Source organism: Equus asinus, chromosome 20 (genome assembly GCF_041296235.1).
Source record: "Equus asinus isolate D_3611 breed Donkey chromosome 20, EquAss-T2T_v2, whole genome shotgun sequence".
Lineage (NCBI taxonomy): Eukaryota > Metazoa > Chordata > Mammalia > Perissodactyla > Equidae > Equus > Equus asinus.
In genome coordinates, this window is record NC_091809.1 from 12,771,181 (window position 1) to 12,784,756 (window position 13,576).

At 67.1% G+C, this 13,576-nt stretch overlaps 1 protein-coding gene across 1 annotated transcript; it reads right to left on the reverse strand.

The window, feature by feature from the left end:
• Positions 1-205: 205 nt before the first annotated feature.
• MKNK2 (MAPK interacting serine/threonine kinase 2) lies at positions 206-12,787 on the reverse strand. The gene is made up of 14 exons (XM_044753665.2): positions 12,632-12,787; positions 12,346-12,480; positions 8,845-8,932; positions 8,598-8,699; positions 8,421-8,518; positions 6,374-6,453; positions 6,015-6,088; positions 5,630-5,734; positions 5,477-5,532; positions 5,304-5,399; positions 4,665-4,859; positions 3,381-3,545; positions 2,646-2,689; positions 206-2,341 (listed from the first exon to the last, which is right to left on the reverse strand). Exons 2-14 carry the CDS (start codon positions 12,394-12,396, stop codon positions 2,104-2,106), a joined length of 1,392 nt encoding a protein of 463 aa, XP_044609600.1. The 5' UTR covers positions 12,397-12,480; positions 12,632-12,787; the 3' UTR covers positions 206-2,103.
• Positions 12,788-13,576: the final 789 nt, after the last annotated feature.

Sequence of the window (13,576 nt, forward strand, 5' to 3'; positions counted from 1 at the left end):
GTGGCCTTGAAGCCAGCCCAGCTCGAACCTGCAGACGATGAGGCTTCCCGGCCGGGGGCCCAGGCATCCCTCGGCAGGACCAGCCAGCCCACCCGCGGGGGGCCCCAGCCCATCACCAGGAGGCACTGAGACAGTGGGGCCACCATGTTGGGGGTGGGGGTGGCTCGCAACGCGGCCCCAGAAAACCAGGACGCACAGGCCCACGCGAGTTTTTATGGTTTTATTAAATCCTTACAAAACAGAATACAAAATTCCGGCTTTGACAGTTGGTTGTAAAGGAAACCTTCTGAGCTGTATCAGTTTGCCTGGTACAGTGGAGTTTAAAGTGCTTTGATGTTTTTCCCCCACTTTTAAAAAAGATTTGAGTTTTTTTTTTTTTTGTCTTTTTTCACACTTCTTAACATCGAAACACTGCCGTGCCCCCCGCGCCAGGGCGGCCTGGGACCCAGCCGCTCGTTCACAGTTAAGGGTTCGGACCAGCTCCCCCAGCCGCCCGGTTGAAGTGATGGGGGAGGAGGAAGCGGCTGTCCCACCTTTGGGGAAAAGAAAAAAACAAAAACAAAAACAGAAACAAAAAACACAGCTGTTCATAGCCCAGCTTTCCAAAGGAACATGGACACAGCGCCTGTTGCGTCTTTTTACAAAAAGGCGGACTCCCCAGTTGCGAAACGTGGGGTCGCTGGCAGGTGAGCCGTGGAGGGGTGGGGCGGCCCCACCCCGGGTCTTTGGGAAGGCCAGTCCACAGATCCGGGCGGGCGGGGGCCGGGAGGGCCGGCGGCCCCCACGACCTGCGACAATCGAACGAGACTCGAGGGGCTGCAGTGACGGCATCCCAGCCCCCCAACCCAGGAGGGCCCCCCCGACATTCAAGTATTTCTTAACAACGAGGAAGGGAAGTCAACCGATGTTTTTAAAAAAACTAACAGAATGGGATGAACAACTAGAAGCCGTCGGCCGGGCGGCGGGAGCCCTGCCCAGACCACGGGGCCAGGCTGCCCGTGGGGCACGGAGAAAAGGAAGCCAGTATTGCATAGTGTCACCGCCCCAGGACCGGGGTGGGGTGCGGTGGCCAAGGCCGGGGGTCACGGGGTCACGCACGTGTGACCTGTGCACTGGGGCGGTCGGAGGGGTGCCCGGGGGGAGGGGGTGGTGGCAGCTGCAGCCGTTTTCCTGAAGGTGGGCGGAGCAGAAGCCTTGCCCCAGGTTGGCCCTGCTCCAGGAGGGGCTGACAGCGCTCACACCAGCCCCGAGGGTGAGAGGGGCAGGACGTGGCCATGGTCAGACTGAGCCCTGAGAAGGGCACTCGGGTGCCCGGGGAGGGGGTCAGCGGGACCCCCACGTTGGCTGACGGGTGCCTGTCCAGCCCCTCCCACTTGCTCGGGGCCACCCTCCTGGGGGGCAGAGCCCCTGGTGGAGCGGGCAGTGGGGGCGGCCCCCGTCAGCTGCAGCTTAAGGTCAAGGTTCAAGGGAGCCCCGATTGTCAGTCAGTGGGGGGGGTCCGGCGGCCATCCGCCCTGCCTGCCTGCACCCAGACCCCCCTCCTGCCACAGGGGAGACCTGAGATGCCCCGGTGCCCACCAAGCCGTCGGGCTGTCTTTGGGGGAGGGAAGAAGGACCCGCCGTCCCATGAGGGGGGCGCCGAGGGGGGCCCATCCCTGAAAATACTGTGAGGGCCGGGGAGGGGCAGGCGTGGGGCCTCCTGCGCCCCCGGGGTCTGGAAGACGGCCGACGCCCTCCTCTCCTGAGTCACTCACGTCGGGGGGCGGTGGGGGCAGCGGGGGCCTTTCACAGTACAGGCGAGCAGCGGGCAGCGGGCGGCAGACCCAGCCACACGCCCCACTCCCCCCGCCAGCCCCGGGCCTGCTCTGCTTTAAACACCGTTAAGAGGAGAGAAAAATGGAGGGGGCGCAGAGAACGAGGAAAAAACCCAGAGCAAAAACCTCATATAAAAAGACCCCCCCAGTGGAGCTCGGCGCCTCGGGATCCAGCCGGGGGGAAGGGCAGCCTGCTGGTCACCGGCTGGCAATAGCTTAAAAAAATCTTTAGATTTGATGGGGGTGGGGGCACCTATGTACAGAGGAAGGGAGGGAGGGAGGGAGGGGATCACGCGTGGTCTCCCACCAGGACCACAGGGGCCGCGGACAGGCTGGCTCGCTGCCGCCGCTGGGCCAGCTTGGACTGCGAGGGCGGGGACAGCTGCAGGCAGCGTGAGGTAGCTCTGATGACCACGGGCTGGCCCTGCCCCGCCTCCTCGGCCGCGTCCTCCTCGCGCTGGGCCAGCTGCCGGTTCATGGCGATGGCCTCGGCCGCGAACGACGTGAGGTCTTTGGCACAGCTGTTCCTGGGGGCGGGGCGGGCCGTCACCGAGGACACGGAGGGGAGCTGCCAGGCGCACCCCTGCTTCCCTGGGGACCCCCGGGGTCTGTGCAGGGCCCTGGGGGAAGGGCTGCGAGACCTCAGGCCCCCTCAGTCTCCCCAGGGGGCCAGGACTCCAGCTGGGGGCCCCATCAGTCACCAGGTACGAAAACACTCAAGCGCTTGGGTGACTTCTCCCCAACTTACACATATTTTAAAGCTTTTCCAAACACCTTAACATATAGCCCCACCCCCGGGTGTGGAGCTCCCCTCCGAGCCGAGCGCCTCACCTCTGCAGGACCATGGGTGTGGGCAGCGTGTTCTCCGGGGCGCACTGCAAGGACACAGGAGACGCAGCTGCAGAGCAGACACCACCGGGCCCCCAGGACGGCCCTCCCCCGCAGGCTGTGACCACCCCAGATAAGCGGGTGCACGTGCCAGGACTGAGCCAGGCCAGGGGGAGGGGACGGGATGGATGACGACAACACTGCCCGAGCCCAGCTCCCCAGGCCAGACCGCTCACCAAAGCTGACCCCTCCTGCGGTTCCAGCCCAAACCCGTGGCAGGGGCTCCCCTTCCCGACCCTGCTCTCCTGACGCTCCTGAAGCGGGGCAGCCCCTGCACCGGCTCGCCTCAGGAGCAGGGCCCCGGTCTGTGCTCCCCACGGGGGCCCCGGTGCCAGCTTTTATTTTTGGCTAAGCTCCCTGGCCTGGGGTGGCAGCCCGGCTCAGATGACCACTGGGCGGGAGAAACACGACCTCCGCCGACAATGGTGCTGGGCGTGGCAGGCCTCTACTGACCCTGGCTCCAGGCCCGGCCAGAGGCTCGCCCCCCAGCTGACCTCAGCTCCGGTGGTCCCGACCCCTCCCTGGCCTTCCACGGCTGCGCCCCCCCAGCCCCCCACTGTGCCTGGGCTCCTAGCAGACACCACCACCAACCGCCTGACCACATCTCAGAGTGGCGACACGTGCTCCAGGTCACCCCCGGGCCGCGGAGGAGGCTGGGTGGGGGCGGCCGGCACTCACCCCCCGCACCCAGGGGTGCTGCAGGACCTGCGCAGCACTGAGCCGCTGCTTGGCGTCGCGGACGAGGAGCTTGGAGATGAGGTCTTTGGCGGCGAAGGAGATGTGGGCCCAGTCTTTGTCGGGAAACTCGTACTTGCCCTCTTGGATGCTCTCAAACAGCATGTTCTGGGGGACACAGGGCGGAGGGTCAGCCGCAGCCAGCGAGGGCGGAAGCCAAGGCCCCGATGACGGGACGGCCGAGCCCAGACCCAGGTAGGGACCGAGACACTGCTGAGTGACAAGCTCCTTCAGGGCCCCAGACCCCACCACGGGGCCTGACCTGTGACCCGGGGCCCAAGTTCAAGGATCCCCGACTGGCCGCTCGGACAGCAGGATGGCTGGAGAGCTCTGTGGGACTCAGGACTGGTGTCCTCAGGTTAGTGGGCAGGGCGGGGCTCCGGGGGGCGAGGGGCCAAAGGTCTGGGGGGTCTGGAGTAGAGAGCCAGTCTTGGGGGGGCCTGCACTGGGCTCTGCCCAAGGGAAGCCTGCTTCACAGAAAAGCAGCTCCGGGGGAACCGGCCCTGAACCCTGAACCTCGCCATGCGGGCAAGAAGGCTGGAACCCTGTCACCCCAAATCACAGGCCTCACCCCCTCCTCAGCTCCCTGAGCCCTGAATGCTCTTCCCTGTGGGCCAGGGGACCCAATGAGCCTCGGGAGACCCAGAAAGGCCACACTGGCACTGCCCAGGGGATGTGTGGCTGATCTAAGGCCAGGCCCAGGGAGGGACACTGGGCAGGACCCAGGATAGGGTGGGGTGTGTGTGTGTGCGCACAGACCGGGCCTAGAGCTGTGCACGGGGAGTCCTCAGGGTTCATGATAGTACCCAGTCTAGGTCCCAGGGTAGGAACAGGGGTGCACGGGGTGCCCAGGCCAGGTCCCAGAGCGGGCGATGGGGTGCATGGGGTGCCAGTGCAGGCCCAGGGTGGGATGCCCGATGCAGATTCAGGGTGGGGGTGCCCAAGGTGCCACTGCAGGGCCCGAGTTGGGGCAGGGCTTCCGGAGTGCCTTGGGCAGGGCCAAGAGCAGGGTGCACGGGGTGCACAGGGTGCCTGGTGCAGGGGCCCAGAGCAGGTGCACGGGGTGCCTGGTGCAGGGCCTGAGTGGGGGCGGGTTGCCCGGTGCAGGCCCCAGAGCGGGGTGCCCAGGGGGCCTGGTGCAGGTTCAGGGCAGGGTGCCCGGGGTGCGGTGCTGGGCCCAGGGCGGGGTCCCCGGAGTGCCTGGTGCAGGGCCCGGGGCGCGCGCACCTGGCAGGCCGGGCAGGCCTCGCCGCGGTCCCAGCCGCAGTCGCTGCCGCAGTGGCCCACGAAGGGCGGGTAGCCGCTGAGCAGGATGTAGAGGATGACGCCCAGGCTCCAGAGATCGCAGCGCTTGTCGTAGATGCTGGCCTCCTCGCTGAAGGCCTCCACCACCTCGGGGGCCATGTACTCGGCAGAGCCGCACTGCGGGCAGAGGGTGGGGTTGAGGGGTAGGGGGGGCCCCGTCAGCGCCTCGGGACTTCCCGACGTCACGTGAGGCGCCTGAACCCGGGTCACCTGAGCCCGCCGCGCCTCAAGGCCCCGCCCCGCTCCCACCCCCGGCCAATCAACAGGCACCAGGAGCACGCCCTGTCCAATCAGGAACAAGTGCTGGGAGCCCGCCGCGCCCGCCCAATCAGCGGCAGGATCCGGGAGCCCGGCCCGCCCCGCCGCGCCCGTCCGCCCAATCAGCGGCAGGCTCTGGGAGCCCGCCCCGCCAATCAGCGGCTGTTACCAAGCGGAAGCCCGAGCTCGCAGCGGAGCCTCGGCCCCGCACCTCGAGGTTACGCAACCGCAGCCGCAGCTGCAGCCGGACCGGATCTGCACCGGATCCGGGCCGTCCCACCCCCCCGTCGGGGCGCCCCTCACCGGGGTGAGCAGCTCCGGGGTGGAGATGGGCGAGCAGTCCCCGTTGAGTTTGATGCCGCTGCCCAGGTCGAAGTCGCAAATCTTCACCGGGGAGACCTGGGGGCGGCGGGCGTGAGCGCGGGCTGGGTCTGGGGTCCCCGGGGAGGGAGGGGGCCGCCCCCTGCAGCCCTCACCTGGTTGGGGTGCTCACAGAGGATGTTCTCGGGCTTTAGGTCCCTGTGGGCGATGCCTGCGGGAGGAACCGCGCGGAGGGTCAGTGGTAGGTGGACAGAGGGCAAGGCTGGACCCTGGCGGATCCCCAGGACCCCTCCGGGGATGGCACCTACCTTTGTTGTGCAGGAAGTCCAGGGCGCTGGCCACGTCCTGCACGACCACGCTGGCCTCCAGCTCATTAAAGTGCCGCCGCTTGTGGATGTGGCTCAGGATGGAGCCTGGGGCCGGGCCATGGTGGCGGGAGAAAATGCTGTAGTCACCTGCGTGTCCCCAGGCCACTGCCCAGTGCCCACCACCCCACCCCACCCCACCCAGCACGGACAACCCGGCTTTAGCCTCACTGGGCCCAAACTGCACCCTGAGCTGCTGTGTGGACAGAAAGCGCAGACCCCACAAGCCCCCTCTGATGGGCAGGACCCTCTGACAGGTTCTCCCTGGTGGCCCTGAGTTGGCGGCCCATGAGGACCCAGCTGGAGATGTCCCCCAGGCCCCACGTACCCCCTCGCATCTTCTCAAACACCAGATAGAAGCGGTCTTCCTCCTCGAAGAACTCGATCAACTCTAGAACGTTCCTGGGGTGGGAGATGGAGAGGCAGGAAGGGAGTGAGGCCTCCCGAGGCCCCTGGACCCACAGCCCAGCCCAGGAGGGCCACCTTCTCCACCCCTGGGCCCACAGGAAGGCTGGGACTGGGGCCGCCCACCTCTGACTGTCAGCCCCCTGCTGCTGGGCCGGTCCACAGCGCCCAGCATACAGTGGTGCTCACTAAGTGCTTGCTGGGGGCGGCGAGGCCTTCGGGCCCATTCGTCCCCTGAGGGACGGCTGGGGGCCCGGCGTGTGACAGGCTGGGTCACGTTACCTGTGTCCCTGGCACTGATACAACATCTCCACCTCCCGGAAAACCCTGCTCCGAATGTGGCCCGGCTGCTTCTCGATGATCTGAGAGGGCATGCGGATGGGGGGGGGGGGACACAGCAGCTGGGTCAGGCAGACCCTCCACGGCCTGAAGGCCCCCCCAACCCAGAAACTCCCCCCATTTCACGCCTGAAAGACCTTTAAGCTCTGCAAGGCAGAACTCTCCTATGGGGGCTCAGAACTTGCCGGAAATCAGAACGGTGGTGTGAGCAGCAGCTGGGGACAAAGCGTTTCCCCTGAACTGTGTGTGTGTGTGTGTGTGTCTGTGTGTGTGTGTGTGTGTGTGTGTGTGTCTGTGTGTGTGTGTGTGTGTGTAAGGGACAGCAAGAAGGCACAGAGGTTTCCCAACAGGCCTGCAAACAGGACCCATGTCAGGGTCTCTTGGACTGGCCGGCCTCCCCTCCCTGACTAGGAGCCTGGTGGCCACTGTGCCAGCTCACACACCATTCAGGAGACTAGAAGGGCCTCGGGGTACCAACTACCAGCCAAGCCATCCCCATTGGCCAAGTCTCACCCCCAGTTCCACACCGGTCTGGGCAGATGCCCTCAGCCCATGGGGCCGGGTCTATTTCAGGCCAGCCCAGACTGGCCGCCTGCCCACCAGCAGGTACAGCCTCCCAGGAGCCCAGAGCTCAGGAAGCCAGCCCGTGCCTCTGCTCCCAACCCCCACTGGCACCCAGGAGCTCCGAGGACCCGGGAGTTCTGGGCCACTCCCCTAGGAGCGACCCCAGCCACCTAAAGGTGGCAGCCAGTTCTCGCCCCGCAACCTCGGGCCCCACGCACCCACTGGGAACCTCTTCCCAGGGCTGGACCCTTGAGCTCCACCACACAGGCTGGGTCCCCACCCGCACCCAGGCGCCGGGCCCAGCACCACAGCCCCGAGGAGGAGCTGCCGTGTGTGCCACTGGCCACCAGGGCTGGGCCACTACCCTATGCACTGTCTCACCTGTCTAGAGACAACACACCTGTCCCAAAGAGGAACAGAACAAGCAAGTTCTACAATGCCACCAGCCACACCCTCCTGGAGTAACCTGAACCTCCTCCTGTCCCTGGGGAATCTGCTAAGAGCCCCGCTTCATGGAGAAGGCAGCTGTCCCTTGCACGAGGGGGACGGCCTTCTAGGTCACACACCACGTGACCCGGGCTACCTAAGCACCCCGAGCCTCTGTTTCCATGTCTGTCAAACGGAGACAGGAAGCCAGAGTGCCGACAGGATCCGCAGGAGGAAGGGCTCAGGACACCTCGTGTGCAGAAGGTGTGTGCGGCCATCCCATCGCCCACCCCTCCTGGGAGCTCCCTGGAGGCAGGGACCACAGCCACCTCTGTTGCCAGACCTCCCCCATGACCCGAGGCTTCTGTCCAGCCCACGGTGCCCCCCCAGCCCAGAGGCAGGGTCATGGGGGACCTGGAAGGCTTCTCAGAACCTCCGATCTGACCACCTGGCTGGGCAACCCAGGTGGCGAGGCCACAGCTGCCAGGCCACTCGGCCACCCCTGGCCAGACGCTGCACGGGGTGAGCAGGAGCTCTCACAGCCTGCCCTGATCTCCCCCCCAATGCCGAGCCCCCCGGGGCCACAAGAACTGTGTCGCCCTCCTAATCCTCGTAACCGATACAGAGAAGCATTTGTCATCCCTGGGGACGGGACTGGCCTGAGATGACCCAGGAGGCGAGCGTCAGCTCTGACCAAAGTCCCTGGCTCTCAGAGGCCACTCAGCACCAGGTCCACGGCCTCCTGCACAGGGGCTGCCCCTCGCGGTCACTTCCCATGGGGACTCGGGGGCCCAGCCTAGGCTGACCCAGATTCCCAGGGGTGGCCTGAGTCACCACCCCTGAGGCCATTTTTAGACACTGGTTTTCCCCAGATGGCTGCTGGTCTGGGAGCTCGAATGCCAGCACGCCGCCTCCTGCCACCCCTCTGGCCAGTGCCGGATCCCAGGCCTGCGCTGCGGGTGGCGGGGGGAGGCGAGTGGAGCCGGCGGCATGTGCCCACCTTGACGGCATACTCCTGGTTGGTGATGAGGTTGACGCAGGTTTGCACGCGGGCGTGGGCACCCTCCCCGAGCACATCCTCCTGCAGCTGGTAGACATCTGGGGAGCAAGGGACAGTGAGAACCGCCCTGGGGGGGCCCCTCGCCCCCCCAGCCCTCGCCCCACCGGCGTCCCTCACCTTCGAAGCGGCCCGAGAAGCTGTCGGTGGCCCGGCACCGCTTCTTTTTCTTGCCCCTCTTCTTGGCGTCGGGGATGTCGATGGGCTGGCTCGAGGGCATATCTGGGCAAAACCAGGAGGGGAAGCCCACCAGGTTCAGGAGGTAGCCCCTGCCCCCACCTGCCCCCGGGGCTGGCCTGCCGCTCTCAGGCCCAGCCCAGCCCTCACCCCTCCACCAGTAATGCCCCCTCCCTCCCGGGCCCCTCACCAGGGCGGGCCGGGCACTCCAGGCTGAAGTCCGCCTCCCCGTGGTGCGCCTGGTCTAGGGAGAAGGCCAGCTCGAAAGGATTCTGCCCCTGCAGGGGAGAGAAGAGGAGAGAGCGCTCTCAGCACCCCTGTCAGGACAGCCCCACCCCACAGAGAGACCGGCCGTGAAAACACACATGCTCCCCCCCACCCAGCCACGTGACCACACGCCGATGGGGAGAGCCTGGCTTTGCTGACCATGAGCAAAGGGACCTTCTACCCCGAGCCCAGGGTCTTTGGGGTCTCTGGGGAGGGGGGCCGTGTGGGAAGGGGCCGGACAGACACAGGAGCAAGGGGCGCTGCCTCCCATGCCAGGACCAAGTCCCGTGGGGCCCAGGCCACACCTACCCTTGGTGTGCTGGCCTGCAGAATGGGGACAGCTCCACAGCCCGCCTGACCTCGGGCACGCAGTGGGAGGGGTGAGTCACTGGCTCCTGGGCCAGGCACTCAGCGGGGAGGACTTGCCTGCGTTCCCACGGCCTGCTGGGCTCCATCCTACCTGCGCAAGGCCCTGGTCCTCCTGGCCTCAGTTTCCTCTCTGTGAAACAGGCACCACTGCCCTCCTTGCCTCACGCTGCCCTCTCCCGGCACCACCGTGCTCTCTGCCCCTGGATGGTTTTCTTCGTCCCCCTGCCAGCCACACCTCCACTCCTGGGGCTGCCTGTGAGCCCCCCAGCTCTGGGCATGCTGAAGCCACCGCTCTGTGGTCTCCCGGTGCAGCCCCACCCAGCTCTGCCTCCTCTCTCCCAGCACCCCGCCGCTGATACTGGACTGCGGCACACTCCCAGGGGTGACGGGAGAGGCACCCACAGGCTCCAGTGTGAACACTGGGCCACCCTCTGCCTGGCCCTGCCCAGGCCACAGCCTGCACTGTCCTGCTCACCCCTGACACCCCCAGGAGGGTGCCCCTCACGGGCCCCAGTGCCCAGCTAAGAGACCAGCCCTGGTGAGGAGGGGCCCACTCAAGCTCCCTGCCTGCCCCCAGGACTGGGCACAGGGTGGGAGAACCCACCCATGCAGGAGAAATGGTTTTCTGTGCCCCAGACAACAGGTTGCTGGAACGTAAACATTTCTGCAGAGCAGATGATCCAGCGTGAGGACAGGCGGTCCCTGCCTCATGGGCGAGGCTTTAAAGCTGGGACTGAGGCCCAGCCAGGTCTCTTTAGGAATCAGCTCTAATGGCCAGGGCCTCGGGTGGACGCCCAGGGGTGGTGCCAGCACCGATGCTGGGCGACCTGAGCCAAATCACTGCCTCTCTCTGGGCCTTGGGACAACTAGGGCATGGGCTTTGGCAAGAGGATGATCCAGCAGATAAGAAAGTCCAGGAGAGCCCTAGGGAGACCCCAAGGGGCGTGCCGGCAGGAGGGGCCAGGCCAGATTCCTGCAGACAGGAGCCCGGAAGCCAGGCTGGCCTCAGAGGGGGCAGGCGGAGGTCAGAGGGAGCGACTGACAAACAGGCGTGGGCCCTCCCCGCCTCCCCACCCACCCTGCAGATAGCTGCTGGGAGGCACGGGCAGGGGAGGGGAGCGGGAGGGAGGGGGCACTCCCGCCAGCCGGCGTGGGGCTTGTCCACCAGCCCCTGCCCACCCAGGGGTCCGGCCCCCACGGGGAGGCAGCCACACGGCATCACCAGTGCCCACATCAGCACTCTGATAAGGCTCCATCCACAGGTGCCTGGTGACCACTTCCCCCTGGGAGGGGGGGGCCTCAGAACGGCCACATAAGGGGGTCATCAGGAGGGAGAGTGGACGTGAGGCTGGCAGCCAGCACTCAGCCTAACCACCTCAGCCCTGGGCCTGACCAGCATCCAGGGTGACACGGGAGAGAGCTACCCCCAGCTCGTGCGACCGCATAAGGGCGCAAGGATCCAAGGGGGCTACCAGGTCCCATCACTGTCCCCACACGCCTGTTGAGCCTCCAACTCAAAGCAGACAGAAGAGACAGCCAAACCACCCAGGTGAAGGAACGCGACATTCAACAAGCTCTTGTGTCCTGGTCACCACCTGCAGGGGAACCCAGGACAACCGCCACTCTTTCCGAGCCTCCACTTTCCCATCTTAAAATGGGGAAAATCTGTGGTCGACCCCGGCAGGCGTGTCACCCTGCTGAGCTGCTGCCGGACCTGAGGGAGGGAGGTGCCTCTAGCCCAAGGGGGCAACCCCAGGGCAGTGGGAGGAGACTCCAACTTGGGTGGCCGGCCCAGGGCCACCTCAGAGCCAGGACTCCCTGGCCAGTGTCCCTCCTACCTCTTGTGGGACTCCCATAGTCCCACCTTGGCTCAGGGCTGTCCGGCAGCCTGCAGAGGCCAGCCCGCAGTCCCAGGCAGTCTGGGCGGGCTGGGCCCAGGGCTGGCTAGGGGACTCCAGTCAGCAGGCCTTGGCAGGAGGCGGCTGGAACCATCCAGAAAGTTCGCGTTTGCTTTGGCTGCTGGGCTGGCCCCACACACTGACCCCATCTCGGCTCACACCCAGCCCCAGGAGGAGTGAGACCACCGCCAGTGATGCCTCATGTCCACGCCCCTCCCACCCAGCCCTGGACACTTGGACTTGCCAAGGCTGTTGCTGCCCTGGGGGGGGGGAGCGAGAATGACAGGCGTGTGGGCAGGGGTGGGGCGCTGGCCAGGGACGCTGGCTGGACAGGCCTGGGAATTCTAACCCAAACAGTCTCAGCTGGCTCCTCCCACTCTGGCACGCCAGCATATACACATACACACACACACACACTCACACACACCCAGGTCCTGCCTCCTCTACTGGGCAACAGGTCCCCGTCCGAAGCGGCCCAGAGAGACCATTACATAACTCCACCGGTGGGGTGGGGCGGCGGTGACATCACTGCGTCCCCTGGGCCAGGCCCGGTGAGGCCCCTGCCCAGCACCTGCCCACCCCCCCTGAACTCGCTCATCTGAGACCAGCGCTTGGCAGCCATGGGGCCACCGCAGAAACTTCCCGCTCCGACAGGAAACAGTGCTTGGGCCTAGAGTGTCTGGGAGGTGCAGGACTGGCGGGGCATCCGATCCACTCCCCCATTCCGCAGACCACCTAGGAGGGCATGCAGGGGTGCCTGCAGCCCTGCCTGGGGCTCCTGGAGAAAGACCCCTACAGATCCCACAGGCCCCATGGAGCTGGGGACAGGACTGGGGCCTGCTGACTCCCCCAACAGCGTGCACCGAGCTACAGCTTGCAGGGGACACACAGGCAACGGTCTCCACGGGTAGGGGGCCCTCAGCCCTATTTGGGGATCCCGGAGGAAGGACCCCACAGGCCCCATGGGGCCGGAGACTGGATTATGGCCCACTGACCACCCCCCTTCACCGTTGTACACCCGGCTGGGGCAGCCCCAGGCGCACGGCGGGGGCGGGCACGAGCCCCGGGGGAGATGCTGGGGGCGGGCTCCGCGCCCCCTCCAGCGGCCACTCGGGTGGTCTCACCCGGAGCGCCCCCCAAACCAGCCTGGCCCTCACCTTGAACGAACGGTGGAAGCCCTGAAGTTCGGCTGTTTTCTTCTGCACCATCTTCTGTCCGGGCCCCGCCAGCGGGGGAGGGGACGCGGGGCCCGGGGGGCGGCCCGTGGGCGGGGGGCGGCCGGGGAGGGGACCCTGCGGGCGGGAGCAGACAAAGGAGGGCGTGAGTGGCCGCGGCCGGCGCGCCGGGAGTCAAGGCCAGCGCGGCCGGGTTCCGCGGGGCCCGATCCGTGCGCCCAGGTCGGGGCCGGGCCGGGCCGGGCCGGGGTCGCCGGGCTGCACTCACCGGGGTCGGGCTCGGGCCGGGGCCGCAGAGCCGCCGCCGCCGCCGCCGCCCGAGACGCGCAGCCCCGATCCCGCTGCGCGGACCGCGCGGGGAACAGCGCCGCCGCCACTGCCGCCGCCACCGCGGACTCCTCCGCCTGGGCCGCCGCCGCCGAGAGGAGCCGCGCGCGCCGCGCCGCCGCCGCGTTTATAGGCCAGGCCCCGCCACGCCCCCAACGCAGACCCCCGCCCCCGGCCCCGCCCACACGCGCACCGCGTAGGGGGGTCGGAGGGGGCGCTCCGGGTCCGAGTGCGGCTGCGCGGTCCAGCCGCGGGGCCCGCCCGCGCGCCTGCGCAGTGCGGCGCGGGGAGGGGCTCTTGGTGCGCGAGCCGGGCACGATTCTGTCGGACGTGGGCGGGGCTGCCCGAGGCTCGGGGAGGCCGGCGGGACGCAGGCGCGGAGCCGAGCCCGAGCCCTGCCCTTTGACACCACCCCAACTCTCTCTGCCGGAGCCTGGGATCCACCGACTCCCGTGGGCGATGCTCCAGCTCTGGGACCTGCTGTGGCTGCCTCGTGCAGTTCCCGATCCCGGCCCCGGCAGGCGCACCCCAACACGCTTCCAGGTCCAGCCGCCTTCCCCGGGGGGCTCTCCAAGAGTTCGCCCCATCGTTGGCACGGAAGGAGGACCACAGTAGCGGGTGGGGACAGATCTGTGAAGGACCCTCTCTCAGTCCTGCAAAGGAGCGTTTTCCTGGCCTGATGGGGAAAAAGCCCAGGGGTTGGGGGCAGCCAGGACAGGACAATCCTATTTTGGCTGGGCACCCCTTTCCCCAGGCCCCGAAAGAAGCAGCCCATCCTAAGCTCCGTGGCCCTGCAGCCCTGCGGTGCCAAGTCCTCAGTCCCTGAGCTCGGGGCACAGGCCTGCGAGGTGGACAGTGGTCCCTCTTCTGGAGGCCCCAGCCTGTC